This window comes from Pituophis catenifer, unplaced genomic scaffold (genome assembly GCF_029215685.1).
Source record: "Pituophis catenifer annectens isolate HBS135680 unplaced genomic scaffold, rPitCat1.0.hap2 SCAF_2, whole genome shotgun sequence".
NCBI lineage: Eukaryota > Metazoa > Chordata > Lepidosauria > Squamata > Colubridae > Pituophis > Pituophis catenifer.
The window spans coordinates 224581566-224598889 of NW_027256882.1; the positions used below are offsets into that span (position 1 = coordinate 224581566).

At 43.5% G+C, this 17324-nt stretch overlaps 1 protein-coding gene across 4 annotated transcripts in view; it reads right to left on the minus strand.

Annotated features, from left to right (window-relative positions):
• Positions 1 to 17324, minus strand: part of UHRF2 (ubiquitin like with PHD and ring finger domains 2) — an 84734-nt gene that overhangs the window by 64423 nt on the left and 2987 nt on the right. For 3 of the 4 annotated variants that reach the window (XR_011600078.1, XM_070938603.1, XM_070938605.1), the window contains exon 2: positions 11207 to 11446. The exons of the other annotated variant lie outside the window; for it this stretch is intronic. Coding sequence is in view for 2 of the 3 variants with exons in the window: in XM_070938603.1 (XP_070794704.1) it covers positions 11207 to 11446 (240 nt within the window). In the remaining variant the exon portion in view is untranslated. The remainder of the gene's footprint in view (positions 1 to 11206; positions 11447 to 17324) is intronic. 4 annotated transcript variants of the gene reach the window in all.

The window sequence follows — 17324 nt, forward strand, 5'->3', positions numbered from 1 at the left end:
CACAAGAATAATTATTTTGAATTTTCTCTGATTTGGTCGTGCCTTCATATTTTTTGATCAAAAAATATAATTTGTTCTCTTTAATAGAAGAAATAGTTAACAATATACTAAATTGGAAATTATACCTAATCAGTTATATATACTAAAGAAAGCATTTTCACAATAAACAATGTAAGAAAAATGCTTTTCTGTAACACATTCAGTTTTAGGATTAGTAGAGATTCAATAAAGCTGTGTTTAATCAACGGATTATAGGTGAACAGTTGTGTTTGAAAGTTTGACTGTTTCATGACCATAGCTGGGATTTAGGAAGGAATACAATCTAAAATTATAAACTAAGTTAAAGCTAATGACGTTTCATTTTAATGTATGAGGATTAGTGTACATTCAAAGTGACAATAAAGTTATTCCAAGATTCTAATGATCATATTTTTGAAGACTAGTTCTGGGCGGGGGGGGGGGGGGAGAGTTCAGTTTTGCAAAGCAAATATTTTACTATTTTTTGATGTCCTGTTGATACTTTAAACACTTTCTTGATAAACTTCCATAACAAAGAGATTTCCTGATAAAAAGTTTAATCTCAGTAAGCAGAACGGTTGGAAGGGATTCTGGAGGTCTTCTAGTCCAATCCCCTGCTCAAGTAAGAAACCCTATACCATTTCAGACAAATTGCTGTCCAATCTCTTCTTAAAAACCTTTAGTGTTGGAGTCACCCACAACTTCTGGAGGCAAGTCTTTCTACCAATTAATTGTTCTGTCAGGAAATTTCTCCTTAGTCCTAGGTTGGTTCTCTCTATGATTAGTTTCCATTCATTGTTTCTTGTCCTGCCCTTAAGACAAAAATAGGTTGACTGTGTCTTTGTGGCAGGCTCTTAGATATTGTAATACTACTAGTCCTTCATTAAACTAAACATACTCAATTCCTGCAACTGTTCTTCATATGTTTTAGCCTCCAGTCCCCTAATCATCTTTCTTGCTCTTGTCTGCAATCTTTCTAGAGTTTCAACATCTTTTTTAATATGTGGCGACCAAGTGTGGTCTTACCAGGGCATTATAAAGTGGTAGTAACACTTCATGTGATCTTGATTCAATCCCTCTTTTAAAGCAGCCTAGAACTACTTGTATGTTGGCTTTTTTAGCAGCTGAGACACCGCTGGCTCATATTTTAAGTGATTGTCATTTGGAAGTAAAGGAATCCTTAGTTATAAATTTGATATAAATTCTCCATCGCTTCCCTCTTTTTAATAACTCATGCTTTCTCACTGTCAATCCAGCTTAGCAGAAAGGTATTTGGGGTTTTTTTTAAAGTAGTTTTTATTGAATATAAATATTAAAAGACATACGTAACATATACACAACAAACATTTATACAACATATACACAAAAAGAATATAATTTCTTAAGCATTTTTTCAGAGTGACATTCTACAATTCTACTTATGATATATTCCTTCACCTCTCCTTAATCTAATAACATTTTTTATTATATATAAATATTTAAGTCGGTAATATTTCCCCCTATATTTTTTGTATATTTATGATTTTTAACCAATTATACCAATTATTCCATATTTTATAATAGTCTGATTCTTCTCTTCCTTGTAATTCTTTGGTTAACCTATCCATTTCAGCGCATTCTAAAATTTTTCCTATTATTTCTGTTTCACTTGGTGTTTTTTCTTGCTTCCAATTTTTTGCGTAGGTTATTCTTGCAGCAGTTAATATGTGAATTGTGAGATATTTATATCCTTAGGGTATGATTTGTTAAAGATTCCTAATAGAAATGTTTCTGGTTCTTTTTCAATCTGTGTTTTTGTTATTTGTTCCAACCATTTTTGATGTTAGACCAAAATTTCTTTGCTGCCGGGCACATCCACCATAAATGATAGAAAGTCCCTTGTGCCTTTTTGCACTTCCAACAAATCGGGCTATTTTTAGGTTGTATTTTTGCCAATCTGGTTGGAGACATATGCCACTGATAAAACATTTTCAGTTGGTTTTCCTTAAGGTATTTGGTTTTTGTTTGGTCAATGAAGTGTTTAGGACCAGGTACTGTATAATGTTAAAGGTGAAAAGTAAATGTTACTATTGTCCTGTTTCTTGTAAAACAGAAAAAACAAACAAACTTTTCTGGACAAAGCAATCACAATCATCTACTAAGCTATATTAGTATATGTTCTAAGTACATAATACATTAACTAAAGTTCTAATTAATGTTTCATCTCATAAAAATGTTATGAAACTACATTGATTAGTTTATGGTTCTAACTAAATATAGGAAAAGGGGAGTATATAGTTTACAAGTCTGCAAACTTCCATCAAGAGCCTCTCAGTTTGAAGAAAAGTTTTTCTTCCCATAACTAAATAAAAAAATTCTAGAGAGGGACAGTGATATTGAAAAAATATACTAATCCAGTTTAAGGATTCAGAAATAATACTGGTTACAATTCAAACACAAGATCCCTAATCAAATGATTGTTTCAAATCAACTAACATATTATGTTGAGATGCCTAGGGCAGATTTCAGTACTAAATGCAAAGGCAACTATTGTTATTTGGAAAGACATAAAAAACACGCACTGCAGTGGGGTGGAGAAAGAAAACCCTGTTATTTCCTCTTATTTAACAAAAATTAACAAAATTTTGTTTCATTTATTTAACAAAAATAAAGCCTATTTGAATAGCCTACTCAGGAATAGCCAGTGTACTATAGTATTGATCTAGAATACTATCAGGAAGGTCCTAACATGGAAACTCTCAGACCAACCTACCTCCTCAGGTTTCTGTGGGTTAAATGGAGATGCACTATAACTCACCTTTAGCCAGTAAATAAAATGTAGGATAGAAATCTAATTGTTTTTAATTAGTTAATTTAAGAGAGCCAATTTGATGCCAATTTGACCAGGATAGAAAATGGGAAACTATGAGTTCTAGTCCTGCCTCAGATACAAAGTCAGCTAGGTGACTATGATCCAGTCGCTCTCTCTCAACGCTAGGAAGAAAGCAATGATAAACCATTTCCAAAATCTTGTCAAAAAGAATTGCAGGGATTTGTCCAGGGAGTTACCAGGAATCTACCGTGTTTCTCAGAAAATAAAACAGAGTCTTATTTAGTTTTATACTTGAAAATAAGCACTTGGGCTTATTTTCAAGGCAGTCTTACTTTTTTTGAGGTGCAGCAGGCCAGACTTGGTGAGCTGGACGCGCCATCACCTCCATTCCAAGCCTTCAGCATTTGGAATGGAGGTTTTTTGGTGAACGGAAGAAAAATGGGGAGGGGGATTTTGCTGCCTGTCTTCCTTCCCTCAGTCTGTGCTGAGCTTGAGGAATGGAAGACAGGCAGCAAAATCCCCCTCTCCATTTTCCTCCTGTTCGCCAAAAAGTCACCATTCCAAACCCTGAAGGTTCGGAATGAAGGCGACGGCACGTCCAGCACACCGAGTCTGGCCTGCTGCACCTCAAAAGGAGCGTTGGTCCTACCTAAACGCCGATTCTCTTCAGCTGCGGAATGGTCCAAGAATGGGTTGATATAGTCTAATCTGCCTGGATCAGGCTATACTTTTGGCCACGCCTCCACGTCACTCCATCAGGCCCCAGTTTTTGGTGATGAAAGACCTGAAAGAGAAGCTAAGCCAGAGCATCAGTAAAGCCCCGGCTCCAGGCCCACATGATGACGGGTGGGTCTGGACCATTCCGCAGCCAAAGAGAATCGGTGTTTAGGTAGGACCAATGCCCCCTCTCCTAATAGGCTGCAGAATGGTCCAGGAATGGGACATACCAAAGCCTGGCTGTCCTAAGGGCAGGAAGCTGATGGGCCTAGAGCTAAGTGAACCTGTTAGAGGACCCTCCTCCCGAAAGACGCCTCCGCAGAGGCAAAGATGTACAGTTTATTATGCTTGATTAAAGACGGAGTGGTCCAGGTAGCCGCCCTGCAAATCTCCTCAAGGGAGGCTTGTGTGGTCCAAGCAGCAGTGGTCGCTGCACTACGAGTAGAATGCGCAGTGATGCGTCTAGGTGGTGGCAGTGCGATTGTTTCATATGCATGGGCAATACACGCCCTGATCCAGCGACCTACGGACGAAGAGGACACCCTGGTGCCAAGTGAAGTCGGCTGAAATGAAACGAAAAGAGCCTCGGACTTCCTGGAGGGTGCAGTGTGGGAAATGTACACCTTAAGGGCTCGTCGCACATCCAAGGTATGCCATTTCTTTTCCAAGGCATGGGAAGGCCGAGGGCAAACGTTAGGCAAGATGACCTCCTGAGCACGGTGAAACCAGGAGTTAACTTTGGGAATGAATGATGGGTTGAGCCGCAAAATGATCTCATCCTGATGGAATATGCATAGATCGGCCCTTACTGAGAGGACCACCAGCTCGGAGATGCACCTTACGGATGTGATAGCCATCAGGAAGACCACTTTAAGGGTGAGGTGGCAGAGGCTCGACGTTCTCAGAGGCTCAAAGGGAAGCTCCGTCAGGGCCCGCAATACCTTAGGTAAATCCCAAGTGGGATAGCGGTGTAAAACTGGAGGCTGCAGATTACTGGCACCCCGGAGGATGATGGGTTGGTGGGCGAGGGGCTCCCTGTCCGAGCCCGACAGGATGGTGGAGAGGGCAGCCACATGCCGCCTGATGGTGTTGTGAGCCAATCCCGTGTTGAGGCCATCCTGAAGAAACTCCACCTGTGGAACAGAAGCTGAGACAGGGTTAATGGTGCGCACAGCGCACCAGATAGAAAATACCTGCCAGATGGTTGTAAATCCGGATGATGGATTGCTCCCTATCCGCCTGAATGGTCTGGATGACACTATCAGAGAAGGCATCCCGCCTCAGGAGGACCCCTTCAAGTGCCAGGCAGTCAGTTGGAGCCACTGAGGCTCCGGATGGAGTAGGACCCCCTGACTGAGAGAGATCCTCCGTGAGGGAATCCTCCAAGGCTGTGAGATGGACAGCGTGACAAGATCCACGAACCACAGTCTACGGGGCCAATGAGGAGCCACTAGGATCAGCTCCGCCCATTCCGTGATGATCTTGTGAATCACCCCTGGGATCAGGTGTAGGGCAGGAAGGCGTAGAGCAGGCCGGGAGGCCAGTCGCAGCAGAGCTTATTGGTCCCTTCTGCCCCTTGGGTCAGAAACCTCGTGATGTAGCGAGGAAGGTGCGCATTCAGGTTGGAGGCGAATAAGTCCACCAGAAGCAGGAACAGATGTCCAGGAAGAGATCGGAATGGAGACACCATTCGGCGTTGTCCACCGTGGTCCTCATGAAGTCTGCCTGAGCGTTTGAGGTGCCCGTGATGTGTTCCGCCTTCAGGGAAAGGACATTTGTTTCCACCCATCTCCTGAGGCGGAGGGCCTCCTCCATAGGGTGCCACGATCAGGTGCTGCCCTGGCGGTTGACATGTGCCTTTGCCGTGGTGTTGTACGTAAGAACGAGGACGTGCCGGTCTCGCACTAGTAGATGAAAGTGTCATAGGGCCAGATGGATTGCCCTCAACTCCAACCAATTGATATTGTGGGCGAGGTCCTGGGGGGACCAGCGACCTTGCGCCACATAGGGTCAAGGTGAGCTCCCCAGCCGTATAGGCTGGTGTCCGATGTGATGAAGATCCTCTGAGGTTCCTTGAAAACTGTCCTTTGTCCAGGGCAGAGGACATCCACCAGTGGAGGAAACGTTCTAGTCAGAGGAACCCGAACCAGGGTCCAGGAGTTTTGACACCTTGGCCCGTTGGAATGGAAGCAGGAACCACTATAGGCTCCGCAAATGAAGTCGAGCCCAGGGCATGATTTGGAGGCATGACAACATCTTTCCTAGCAACAATGATAATGTAGTCAGGGAAACTTTGGGGTGCTGATGTATGTGGGCCACCAGTGTCCTGATGACTACCTTCCTGTCCTGGGAGAGGAAGACCTCTCCCATCCTGGTGTCTATGAGGGCGCCTAGATGGGTCAGGCTGATCACAGGGTCTAGATGGCTTTTTGGGAGATTGACCAGAAAGCCGTAGTCCCTCAAGGTCTGAAGGGTCAATTGCAGGTCCTCCTGAGCCCTCTGAAGGGAAGAGGCCTGAATCAGTATGTCTAAGTATGACTGAAGTCGCACCGGGATTAACCGCAGGTGGGCAATCAGGACAGCCAGAAATTTGGTGAAGCAGCGCAGTGCCAATGCCAGCCCGAATTGCTGATGGCGATCCACATAGCTGAAATGAAGGTACTTCCGATGCGCATGGGCGATCGGTATATGAAGATAGGCCTCGGAGAGCTTTATCGAGGCCAAGAAATCCCCCGGACGGGTTCCCTTGAGGATGGACTTGAGGGGAACATCTTGAACATCCTGTAGACCAGGTGGGCGTTGAGGTTCTTTAGATCGAGGATTCCTCTCCAGCCCCCCGAACGCTTCGGCACCACGAAAAGGATGGATTAGTACCCGTCTCCTTGGGCCTGGTGGAACGGCCTCTATGGCCTTGATGCTGAGGTGGTGCTGGATGGCGTCCTCTATAAGGCCTCACTTGGTGAAGTCGTGGGCATGGTACAAAGTGATCCGGAGGGCTGGAGAGGAACTCCAAACGTACACCGAATTTGATGGTCCTGAGGACTCAGGGGTCCGTGGTTGTGAGCGCCCACTGGTCTGCAAAGAGGCTCAATTGACCTCCTATGGGGGGGAATGGAGAGGTCATTTCTGCTTGCGGAAATGGCGACCGCCAGCTCCGCAAAAGGACCATCTTTGGGATCCGATCTGACGGCCCCTGTATCGAAAGGGCTGCCTGTCTTGCTGGCGAAACTGCCCCTGCTGATAAGACCACTGCTGGGACGACCCTTCCTGAGGACTGAACCAAACAGGCTGCCTTCGGGAGTACGGAGTGGCTCGCCTGTCCGCCCTCCGAGCTGCAGAAGGTAAGACCTTGTGCCTATCTTTGTCCTCTACAAAAAGGGGTTCAAAGGCCTCCCCAAATAATTTGGTCCCAGTATAGGGAGCTGCAGCCAATCGCCACCTGGCCCTTAGGTCTGCGGGCCAAGATTTGAGCCACAATAACCTCCTAGAGGTGATTGATGAAACTAGGGACCTGGAGCTGTATTTCGTGGCATTGAGAGTCGCGTCAGCAGAGAATTGTGTGGCGGCAAGGATCTTATTAAGGTCCTAGTGGAGCCGGGCCTAGGAGGGTGGCAATCTAGATTGGAGCTGTTTGCAGCCATAAGATGGTAGAGTGATTGAAGAAAGACGCCACGGTGGCGGCATTAATTGCCCAGGCAGCCGCTTGGTGTGTCTTTCTGAAGGATAATTCGAATTTCCTATCCTCAGGTCTTAGGTTCTCAGAAGGATCCCCTGCCATTTAGGGTGAAGAAGACAACAAGGCAGCAACAGGACTGTCCACAGAAGGAAACTGCAGAAGGTGACTAAAGGTCAGGGCCATATTATAGTGTTTCCTGTCTGAGCCACTAGGAGTTGGAAGGGAGGCGGGATTGGTCCACTGGTTCTGGACAACGTCCAGAAAGTTTGGGAGCCAGAACAAATAACTGTTATGATACCGGCTCTGAAAATATCCCATGTCCCTGCCAAGGGGCAGGGGGCTGCGCTATGGGCCCGTCCTCTTGTAGACCAGCTGTAGCTGTTGCCTTGTGTAACAAGGACTTGAAAAGGCCAGAAGGGAAGAGCCCTGTGAAAGCCGGGGTATCCAGGAAGACCTCTTCCTCATCATCAGTGAGATCAGGGTCTCTCTGAGTCTCCTCCTCCAACATCAGATACACACTGCCCCGAGTGAGAGGGTTCAGTGAGACTGGCCAGAGGTGATGTATGAGCCTGCCGGCTAAGGTATTCTGAGACCAGGGAGGCAGAGCAGTGGCTATGAATGCCGGCGACAATGCCTTTGGAAATGGCCCTGGAAACCAATAGTTGGATGCTATCTGGTAAGTCATCCAGGTGAAGTTCAGAAGGCTCTGGAATCAGGGCAACCTTGGGGTTTACCAGCTGGGAAGAACATGCAAAGGGATGGTGCGTCTTAGAGCGATCCAGTTAGTAGCCTGCTCCTGTGGAGTTGTTATAGATGAGCCCGGGGAAAGGCCACCTGCGCCCTCCAGGAGCGATGCCTAGGGCGAGGGGTGGTTCAACTCCTGTTGTGGTTGATAGGAAACAGACTGATCAGTGGACTGTGACAGGGTTTCCAATTGAGCTTGCCTCTTTTCTGCTAGAGAAAACTGCTTTTCTAAGCCCCCCCCCTTTTATGCTGGGCATGCTCAGATAGTGGCAATACTTGCAAAGGTGCAGCCAGAGGCTGATTGGAGCTCCAACGGAGTAGGCCGCCCTGTGGAAGCAGAATCCAAGATGGCCACCACAGAGACTATGGAGGCTATGGTGATGGTTCCGCGACGAATCCATTGAAGGCAGGAGGTCGCACCACGCAGGAGGCTGCAGAGAGTCTCGGCGACCGATGCCCTTCAGTGCAGGGCCCCTGGGAGCCACAGTGGCGGCGGCAGTATCTGACAAGCCGCTTCTCAGCTGAGGCTCTGGACCGCGTGGCGTGGAGCAGTGGTGGCGGTGAGAGCTAAAGGGGAAGCGGCGTCATGAGCCGCTTCCCAGATGATCATCTTCGCTGCACAGCTCAGGAGAGCAGCGGCGACAACGTTGGGGCGGGAGATAATGGCCGCCCAGGTTCAAAGGCACGCCATGAGTTTCCGGAAGCAGCGGCGGCGGCAGGCCAGCAAGCCGCCTCCCAGCTGTAAAGCCTCGCCACGAGACTAAGATCAATGGTGGCGGCAGCACCTGTAAAGGACCACTTCTCAGCTGACCACTTTGCTGCTTGGTTCTGTAGATCAGCGGCTGCATTGGTGACCTAGAGCTTTGCCGGAGGAGAGGGAAGGTGGGGGGGTGCATCTGTTATTAAAAGTTTATGGCCTGGGTTCTGACAAAGGCCAGAACACTGATGCCACCCCCCCCCAGGGCAGCAGCGGAGTTACCAGCCAAGGCTGATCTGGCCAGCATGCAAGCCTGTCAAATATTTAGGGGGGTGGGGAAACTGATGCTGTAAATGATCCAGGAATGGATTGATTGACAAGCAACTGCCAAAGATGTCTGTCAGACGACTGAGTCAAAAACTGGGGCCTGACGGAGAGAAGTGGAGGCGTGGCCAAAAGATTATGACTCAGTCTCCAGGCAGATCAGACTGTATCAATCCATTCCTGGACCATTCCGCAGCCTATTAGGAGAAAAAGTAAGACCGCCTCAAAAATAAGTGCTTATTTTGCATTTGCCAAAAAGCCTTCCGTGAGCCTCCCAAGAAGAGGGAAGAAGCAAAGCAGCTGGCAGCTTCAGGGAAACTGCCCAACAAGCAGAAGCGCTGCACCCAGAAACAGAAGGGCAAAAGCAGTACTTCCGCTGCCCAATAATAATAATAGTTATTATTATTGAACTGTTGTGATCCGCCAGCAGCCTGCAGAGCTGGCAGCAGAGTCAGTTAGTGAGGAGGCTGGGGAGGAACATGGGCCAGTCCTGGAGTCTGGGGAAGGCTCGGACGAGGGCTCTGCGTTGGAGGCAGAGATGGGGCCAGGGCCATCTGGGAGTTATGTGCAGACTCCGGAGCCCCCAGAGTTGGTCATCAGAGAGGCAGAGGAACAGGGGGAGCCTGTTCCTAGTGCGCACATGCGCAGAGCTGCCAGAAAACAAGAACAGTTAAAACAAAAGGGATGACTCGGCAGTAAGGCTTGGAAATGATTGGCCCCTCCCATAAGACATAAAGGAAGAGCAAAGGCACATGGGCCTTTGCAGGAAGCAACGTTGTGGATGGTGTCGGTTTGTCCATTTTTGACTCTGTGTTTCCGTGTGGCCTTGCCAAGATAATTACCAATTAGGTCTTTGGCAGCGTGTCAAAGAAGATAAAGGTGGGTATTTACCAGCCTTATCCGAAGGACTGTGGCAGACTTCTGTTGGATTATTTATAAACCCTTGGTGATTCAGCACGTGCTGTGAATTCACAGCCATTAAAAAAAAGGGGGGGATTTTTGGGACTAATTGTGTGTTTTTTACCATATCGGGAAGCCTAGGTCAGAACATAAACAATATTTCCTAAACTTATTCCAATGTAATATACTGTTGCCCTCATAATTTCCACCCAGCAGACTTTAATTCTGGAATCATGGGACCTTTGGTCCAATAGAGTATATAAAAGTAGATAGTTTAGAAAAGGCTGCATAAAACACCTGGCCAATTCATATTTCTAATTACAGAAATTGCCTTAATCTGATATCTTCTCCTTTGTTATACTTGCCTAGCACAACCAACCACTTCATTCTAGAGCAGGGGTCCCCAACCCCCCCATCTGTGGACCGGTACTGGTCTGCGATATGCCAGCAACTGGGCCACGCAAACAAGTGAAGCCTCATCTGTGGGATGCAGGCAGCTTGCAAAACCACGCCCCCTCCAGTCCACGGAAAAACATTTCTCGACAGAACTGGTCACTGGTACCCAAAAGGTTGGGGGGGGCACTGTTCTAGAGAGTGCCCAAGCTTTGAAAAAATATGAAGCTAGAAGCTGCTGAGGAGGAGGGTATGGCTAAGTTGCTATTCCACTAGCACTTCTCTGTTCTAGCTATCTGATTTAAACTAGATGAAATCATTATAGAATACCATATTTTTCAGAGTGTAAGATGCACTTTTTTCCCTCCTAAGAGGGTGAAAATATTGGTGCATCTTATACATCGAATACAGCCATTTTTGGCCTCCCGAAGCCCCACCCCGCTCATCCCACTTGTGAAAAATGGGCCCATTTTTTGCAAAAACAGGGTGCACAGAGGGTTTGGGAGGCCTGCAGAGTGCTCCTGGGGGCTGGGGAGGGCAAAAACACCCATTTTTGCAAAAAATGGGGGCATTTTTGCCTTCCCCCAGCCCCCAGGAGCACTCTGCAGGCCTTCCAAATCTTCTGCGTGCCCCTTTTTTTCTGCAAAAATTGGCCAAAAAATGGGCCCATTTTTTGCGAAAAACAGAGTGCGCAGAGGGTTTGGGAGGCCTGCAGAGTGCTCCTGGGGGCTGGTGAAGGCAAAAACCATTTTTTTTCTTACTTACCTTTTCGAAATCTTGGTGCGTCTTAATAGTCTGAAAAATATGGTATTTCCTGTTTTAGAACATGTGTTCAATACATAGTCCTGATTTTTTTTAAAGGAATTCAAAATCAGCTTGGAAATGTAAGAAGACACAGTCAAGATTAAAAAAATAAAACAAATACCTTGTATTCACCAATGCCAGGATCTATAAGAAATGAGCGAGCTGATGTAGATGGCAAACTCGATCCACTGTTCGCTCCTTGTTTGACTTTATTCTTACAGTTGGTAACCGCACAGGGACCAGGCTTTCCATCTTTTTTATTCAAAATTGTAGAAGGAACATCAGACTCTGAGCGTATCAAAAGCTGAACTATATCATTCAGTCCAACATTGTAATCAAATAAGGTATGGCCATCTTCAAGCTATTTAAAAAATGCAAAAAAAAAATCCATCAGAAAAATATATATTAAAAGAAATCAATATAGTATAAAAACCTCAAAATGAAAAACAGAAAAAGCTTGCATGAAAATAAAATATATGATTAATAGCTGGTATTAATAACGTATCTTTAGTTTTTAGGGGATTTAGAACTCTCAATGAAAAGGTGGAAAAGCTTCATTGAACCAGAATATAGTCATTTATTTAGTATATTTCTATTTTACAACTAAATAAACATAAAACAAAATGCTCCTTCCCTTTATAGAGAAACTTTCCACACTATTCCAGAGTTATTCGATATCCAAAATAGTTTTTCAGGGTCTATGGAAGGAAATAGCAAAAATTGTCTACCACTCCAACAGAAGAAGCAGCGAAATACCGTACTCTTCAAGGGAAACCTGGAGCTAAATATCAGTTTAGTATTGGATTTTACTACTTCTTAGTTAAAGAAAGATACTAGAAAAGGATTTAGTCGTGTGATTTAACTTTGGAAAACCATCAAAAAGTCATCCTGTATCAGGAAACTCTATTTATAGGCAGAGGTTTGTTCTCCCAGCTTGCTGCTCATCTGCCAGATGTTTCATTACCAAACTAGATTAACACAGTGGTGAAATCCAAAAATTTTCGCTACCAGTTCTGTGGGTGTGGCTTGGTGGGTGTGGCTCAGTGGTCATGTGACTGGATAGGCATGGCTCAGTGCTCATGTGACTGGGGGACATGGCTTGGTGGTCATGTGACCGGGTGGACGTGGCCAATTTGACGTCACTCACGTCACTCACTATTAGAGCCAAAAGATGTCACAGATTAAGTAAAATGTGGTGAAACTCACTTAACGCTCTTGCTTAGCAATCAAAATTTTGGGCTCAATTGTGGTCATAAGTCAAAGACTATCTTTGCCTTCCTCTGCATGGCAGCCTTGTCCTAGTAAACTCCTTCTCCTTTCTGGCAATTTTCCTCTCTGTTAGAGGCACCAAAATAATCCAGACGATGTAAGGTTTCCTGCTGCAGCAGGGGGTTGGATTAGATGACCTCTGAGATCCCTTCCAGGCCCCCTGCTTAGGCAGGAAACCCTACACCACTTCAGACAAATTATTATCCAATCTCTTCTTAAAAACTTCCAGTGTTGGAGCATTTGCAGTACAACTTCTGGATGTGAGTTGTTCCACTGATTAATTGTTCTATCAGGAAATTTGAGGGGCTTCTACAAAAATAAGGGAGTTAATCTATTTTCCAAAGCTCCAAAAGGCACAAGAAACAATGGATGGAAACTAACCAAAGAGAGAAGCAACCTAGGACTAAGGAGAAATTTCCTAAGGGTGAGACCATTCAACCAATGAATACCTTGCCTTCAGAAGTTGTGGGTGCTCCATCACTAGAGGTTTTCAAAAAGATGGAAGTAACCCCAAAAGGATAGTGCCAGGAACCACTAAAACAATGCAGAAAATTTAAAACAGCCATTCCCCCTTTAAAAAAAAAGTTAACCCCAAAGCAAACACAACAGCTGAGAGGGAAACTAAGAGCAGCTACTCAGGCTAATTGAAAGCTTGGGTATTCTGCCAAAAGCCATTAACCCTTCCAACTCTATTATTCTATGTTCTCTGTGTTCTAAATTGGGTGTTTCACAACAGAAGCAATACAGCTGGCTGGACCACACATGCATTTAATTCACGGCCTGTATGATCAAGCTGCATCATTGTCCCTCCTGTATCTTTTCCCCCAGGAAAAAACAAGAAGTAGCCAACACTGCAGCAGCTATAAAAGGTCTTGGGAACTCCAGGGAGTATCAGCTGATCACAGCAGTGTTACTTAATACTCTTTATAATGAAAATGTTTGTAATCTTGTCCTTCTTCCTGAAGGGAAAAGGTTAATCCCATCCCTAGATGGGTGATTGATGGGTTTCCCTACCCCAATCCTGTCAGTTTCTGTTGTTTATTGATTCAGCTTGTGTCGGCTGCATTTCAGCTGCAACTGTTAAGTGGAGATATTAACTGAAGGGAAAGAGAGAAAAAACCTCTCTTGCACTTTATATGGCCATTTGTAGTGTCCCACATTCACATGACCTTGATGCACTTTTTAACTAATTTCTGTATTTATATTCAAAATATCTGTAGTTTACAGCAAAAAACACATGGGGAAATTGATTCACTTAATGACTACTGCAAAATATGTTTTAAAAATCTGATCTGCTGTTGTGATGTCTTGACCTACAACCACAATGACTTATGATCATAATTCAAAGTTCAATAATGATAGTAAGTCAAGGACTGCCTGTATCTTCCACTCATGGAACTCAAATGGCCATTTTTTGATATAGGTTAAAGCAAACTTTAACGAACGGTATTAGAGACACAAATTCAAATCCCATTCTCTACTTTAATCTTCTATGAGAATATATCACTCATGTGTTGCGAGTTCAAGTCAATTTTTAAAAAATTACAGTATGATCTTAGTATAATTACAGGAAGCCAGGTTGGGGAAGGTATTTTTCCTCATCTTATTGATAAGGGGTCCAGACTGGGGTCCAGACTGTATTAATTTCCTCATCTATTATCACACAAGAATGTAAGTTCCATTCAGGCTTTCAAAATCTTATCAATACAACTAGGGGAAGAAAAAAGCAAAAAAGTAGCTTTGTTTTCTCAACGTCCTCTTTATATTCAAGGTGAATTTCTGAAGCAGAAAACCTTCATGCCATAATTTCCAGGTAATAGCAATAGCATTTACACCAGGGGTGTCAAACGTGATTTCATTGAGTGCTGCATCAGGATTGTGTTTGACCTCAGGGGGTTGGGGTTGACGTGGTCAGGATGGGCATGGCCAGCTTGATGTGTCAGGGGCACCTGTGGTGGCCCAAATGCTCTGCCAGAAAAAACGGGCTCCCAAGCTCTGTTTTCGGTTGCGATGGCCTCCTGCAACCCTCTATCAGCAAAAATGAAGCTCGGGAGGGCTGCAGGTGGCCCACCCGAGGTCCGTTTTCACTGGCAGAGGCACTGCGGGCCGGTCCTTCGCTGTTTCCAGGGTGGCCCCACAGACCAGATCTAAGCCCCCAGTGGATCCGGCCCCCGGGCCTTGAGTTTCACACCCGACTTAGATTTATACAGGCAGAAGAGATAGTCCTCAACTTACAACAGTTCGTTTAGTGACTATTCAAAATTATGACACTGAAAAAAGTGACTCATGACTATTTTTCACACTTACGACCATTGCAGCATCCCATGGTCATGTGATCAAAATTCAGATGCTTGGCAACTGGTTCATACTTATGACCATTGCTGTGTCCCAAGGTCATGTGATCCCCATTTGCAACCTAACAAGCAAAGTCAATTGGGAAGCTAGATTCACTTAACAACCATGTCAATTATCAACTGCAGCGATTCACTTAACAACTGTACTAAGAAAGGTCGTAAAGTGGGGCAAAATTCACTTAACAAATGTTTCAGTTAATAACAAAAATTTTGGACTCAATTGTGGTCATAGGATCACAAAGATCAAGGATCACCTGTATACTGCTTCACAGTGCTTTACAGCCCACTCTACGCAGTTTACAGAGTCAGCATATTGCCCCCAACAAACTGGGTTCTCATTTTACCAAGACTCGAACTGCTGGCAGTCAGCAGAATTAGCCTGCAATACTGCATTCTAACCACTGCGTCATCATGGCCAATGGTGTCACAACTATTTTCAATAGTTACAAATAAAAATAAGTATTTAATTGAAGAGGATAAATTTGGCCTTTATCTAAAAGTAAAATTATAAAGTATGTGAATTCTTTTATCTTCATTGTAACAGTATGTAATACCAGTATTTAAATAAGAAGAAATAAGAAAACTGCTTTTTATGCTTTTTATTTTTTTTCAGTCCTAAAAAAGCAGCTTTTAAAACTTTAAATAAATAAATAAATAAATAAATAAATAAATAAATAAATAAATAAATAAATAAATAATAAATAAACCCAGTCATTTCATGTTATCCTTGCTTCACCATCGAAATCTCATTAGTTTTTTCCTCCCAGAAATCAGTTAGTACATTCTTAGGACAAGAAACTTTATAACAATAATCAAGTAACTCAGCAAGTCTAGTTTACATATGCTTAGTGTTCCTCCCAAGTGGCATAGTTTCAAACTACTAATGCAGACTTTGGTTTAAGGTTGCCATACTATATAACAAATGTGACACAATGTTTTCTTCTAGTTGGAACAAGACAGAATGGAAACAAATATGTCTGGATATGAAAACCTCAAAAAACAAAATTAAGACTAAAACCAGAGGTTGGCAACTTGGTACCTTTACAGACATAATTAACCATAAGCAAGGATGGCCATGCTTTGCAAACACACTTATTGTAAAAAAAAATAATATATGCAGTACTGTAATCCCAATTACATTCCTAGCCACAATCACAGTATTGTAGTAAAGCTTTTGCTTTACATGTACTTGCAGAGAAATTAAACTATCTGAGCCTTCTGCATATCTGAAGTATATTTCCAGATATAGCTTTATACAGAAAAGAATAATATATCCTATGAAGAACATGATATGTGAACCCTATAAAGATTTCTTTCACTATCCATCTGGCATGCTGACACTACAAAAGAATCTGTTGCAAATTTATTACAAGCTGAGAAATTAAATAACAGCAGTTTTTCTTCCTGTCATCAAGACGAAGGATGAGATAGCAGAGAATGTCAGAGAATAATCCAAAAAATTGATTCAGTAATAAAAATCATGCATGCCAAGAATCACAGAATAATAGGCATTTTTATTTAGTAACTATTCAAAGGAAGAACAGAGCGTTTTCTTTTATGGGAGAAAGATGGACAGCAAGAGAGATAATAACTTCAATTTAAAAACAATATCCTCTTCTACACTAATGCAATACAGACAGTCTTCAACTTACAACAATTCATTTAGTGACCATTCAAAGTTACAACAGCACTGAAAAAAGTGACTTACAACCATTTCTCAGTTACGACCTTTGAAGCATCCTCATGATCATGTGATAAAACTTGAGATGCTTGACAACTGGTTCATACTTGATTGTTGCTGTGTCCCAAGGTCATGTGATCCCCTTTTGCAACCTTCTGACAAGCGAAGTCAATGAGGAAGCTAGATTCACTTAACAACCAGGTTACTAACTTATCAACTGCAGTGATTCATTTAACAACTGTGGCAAGAAAGGTTGTAAAGTGGGACAAAACAAATGTCTGACTTAACAACAGAAATATTGGGCTCAATTATTGTCGTAAGTCAAGGACTACCTGTAGTGGAAAAAGAAAACATTTGCAAAGAGAAAATAGCTGGATTTAGGTTTGCAAATTACTATAGTATGATTTGTTTGCTTTATGCCTTATACAAACCTACTATTTTAATATAAGAAATAAGCAATATTTAAATGATTTAGCATTAAGTCTGCATTAATACGATCAGTGAGAATAGAACAACAATAAATGCCTTTTTTACTTTTCCCATTAGACCAACCCCACAAAATATATCTTTTCCTATGTCATAAACAGAGATGAGATAGTCAGCCAGCACTTGAACCCAAAAGATGAGGTTTGCCAACATTTCTATATATCTGTCAGTCAGTTGTGAGACAGAGCTGAAGCAATATTACTACACATACAGCATCCATTACTGATTCTTCTTCTGTGTCCTTGTCTTGCATAACTGTCCTTGGCTTTTGATTCCTTACTTCCAGTATCAGTAAACGTCACATTAAGGTCTACAATGCAGTAATTTGGTAACTTATATACAACCATGTCGTCATTATAGCCACACTATTTTGACACAACACATACTGTACTTTAGACAGGCAGTATGGTGCAGTGATTAACATGCTGAACTAAGACCAGAGATTCAGG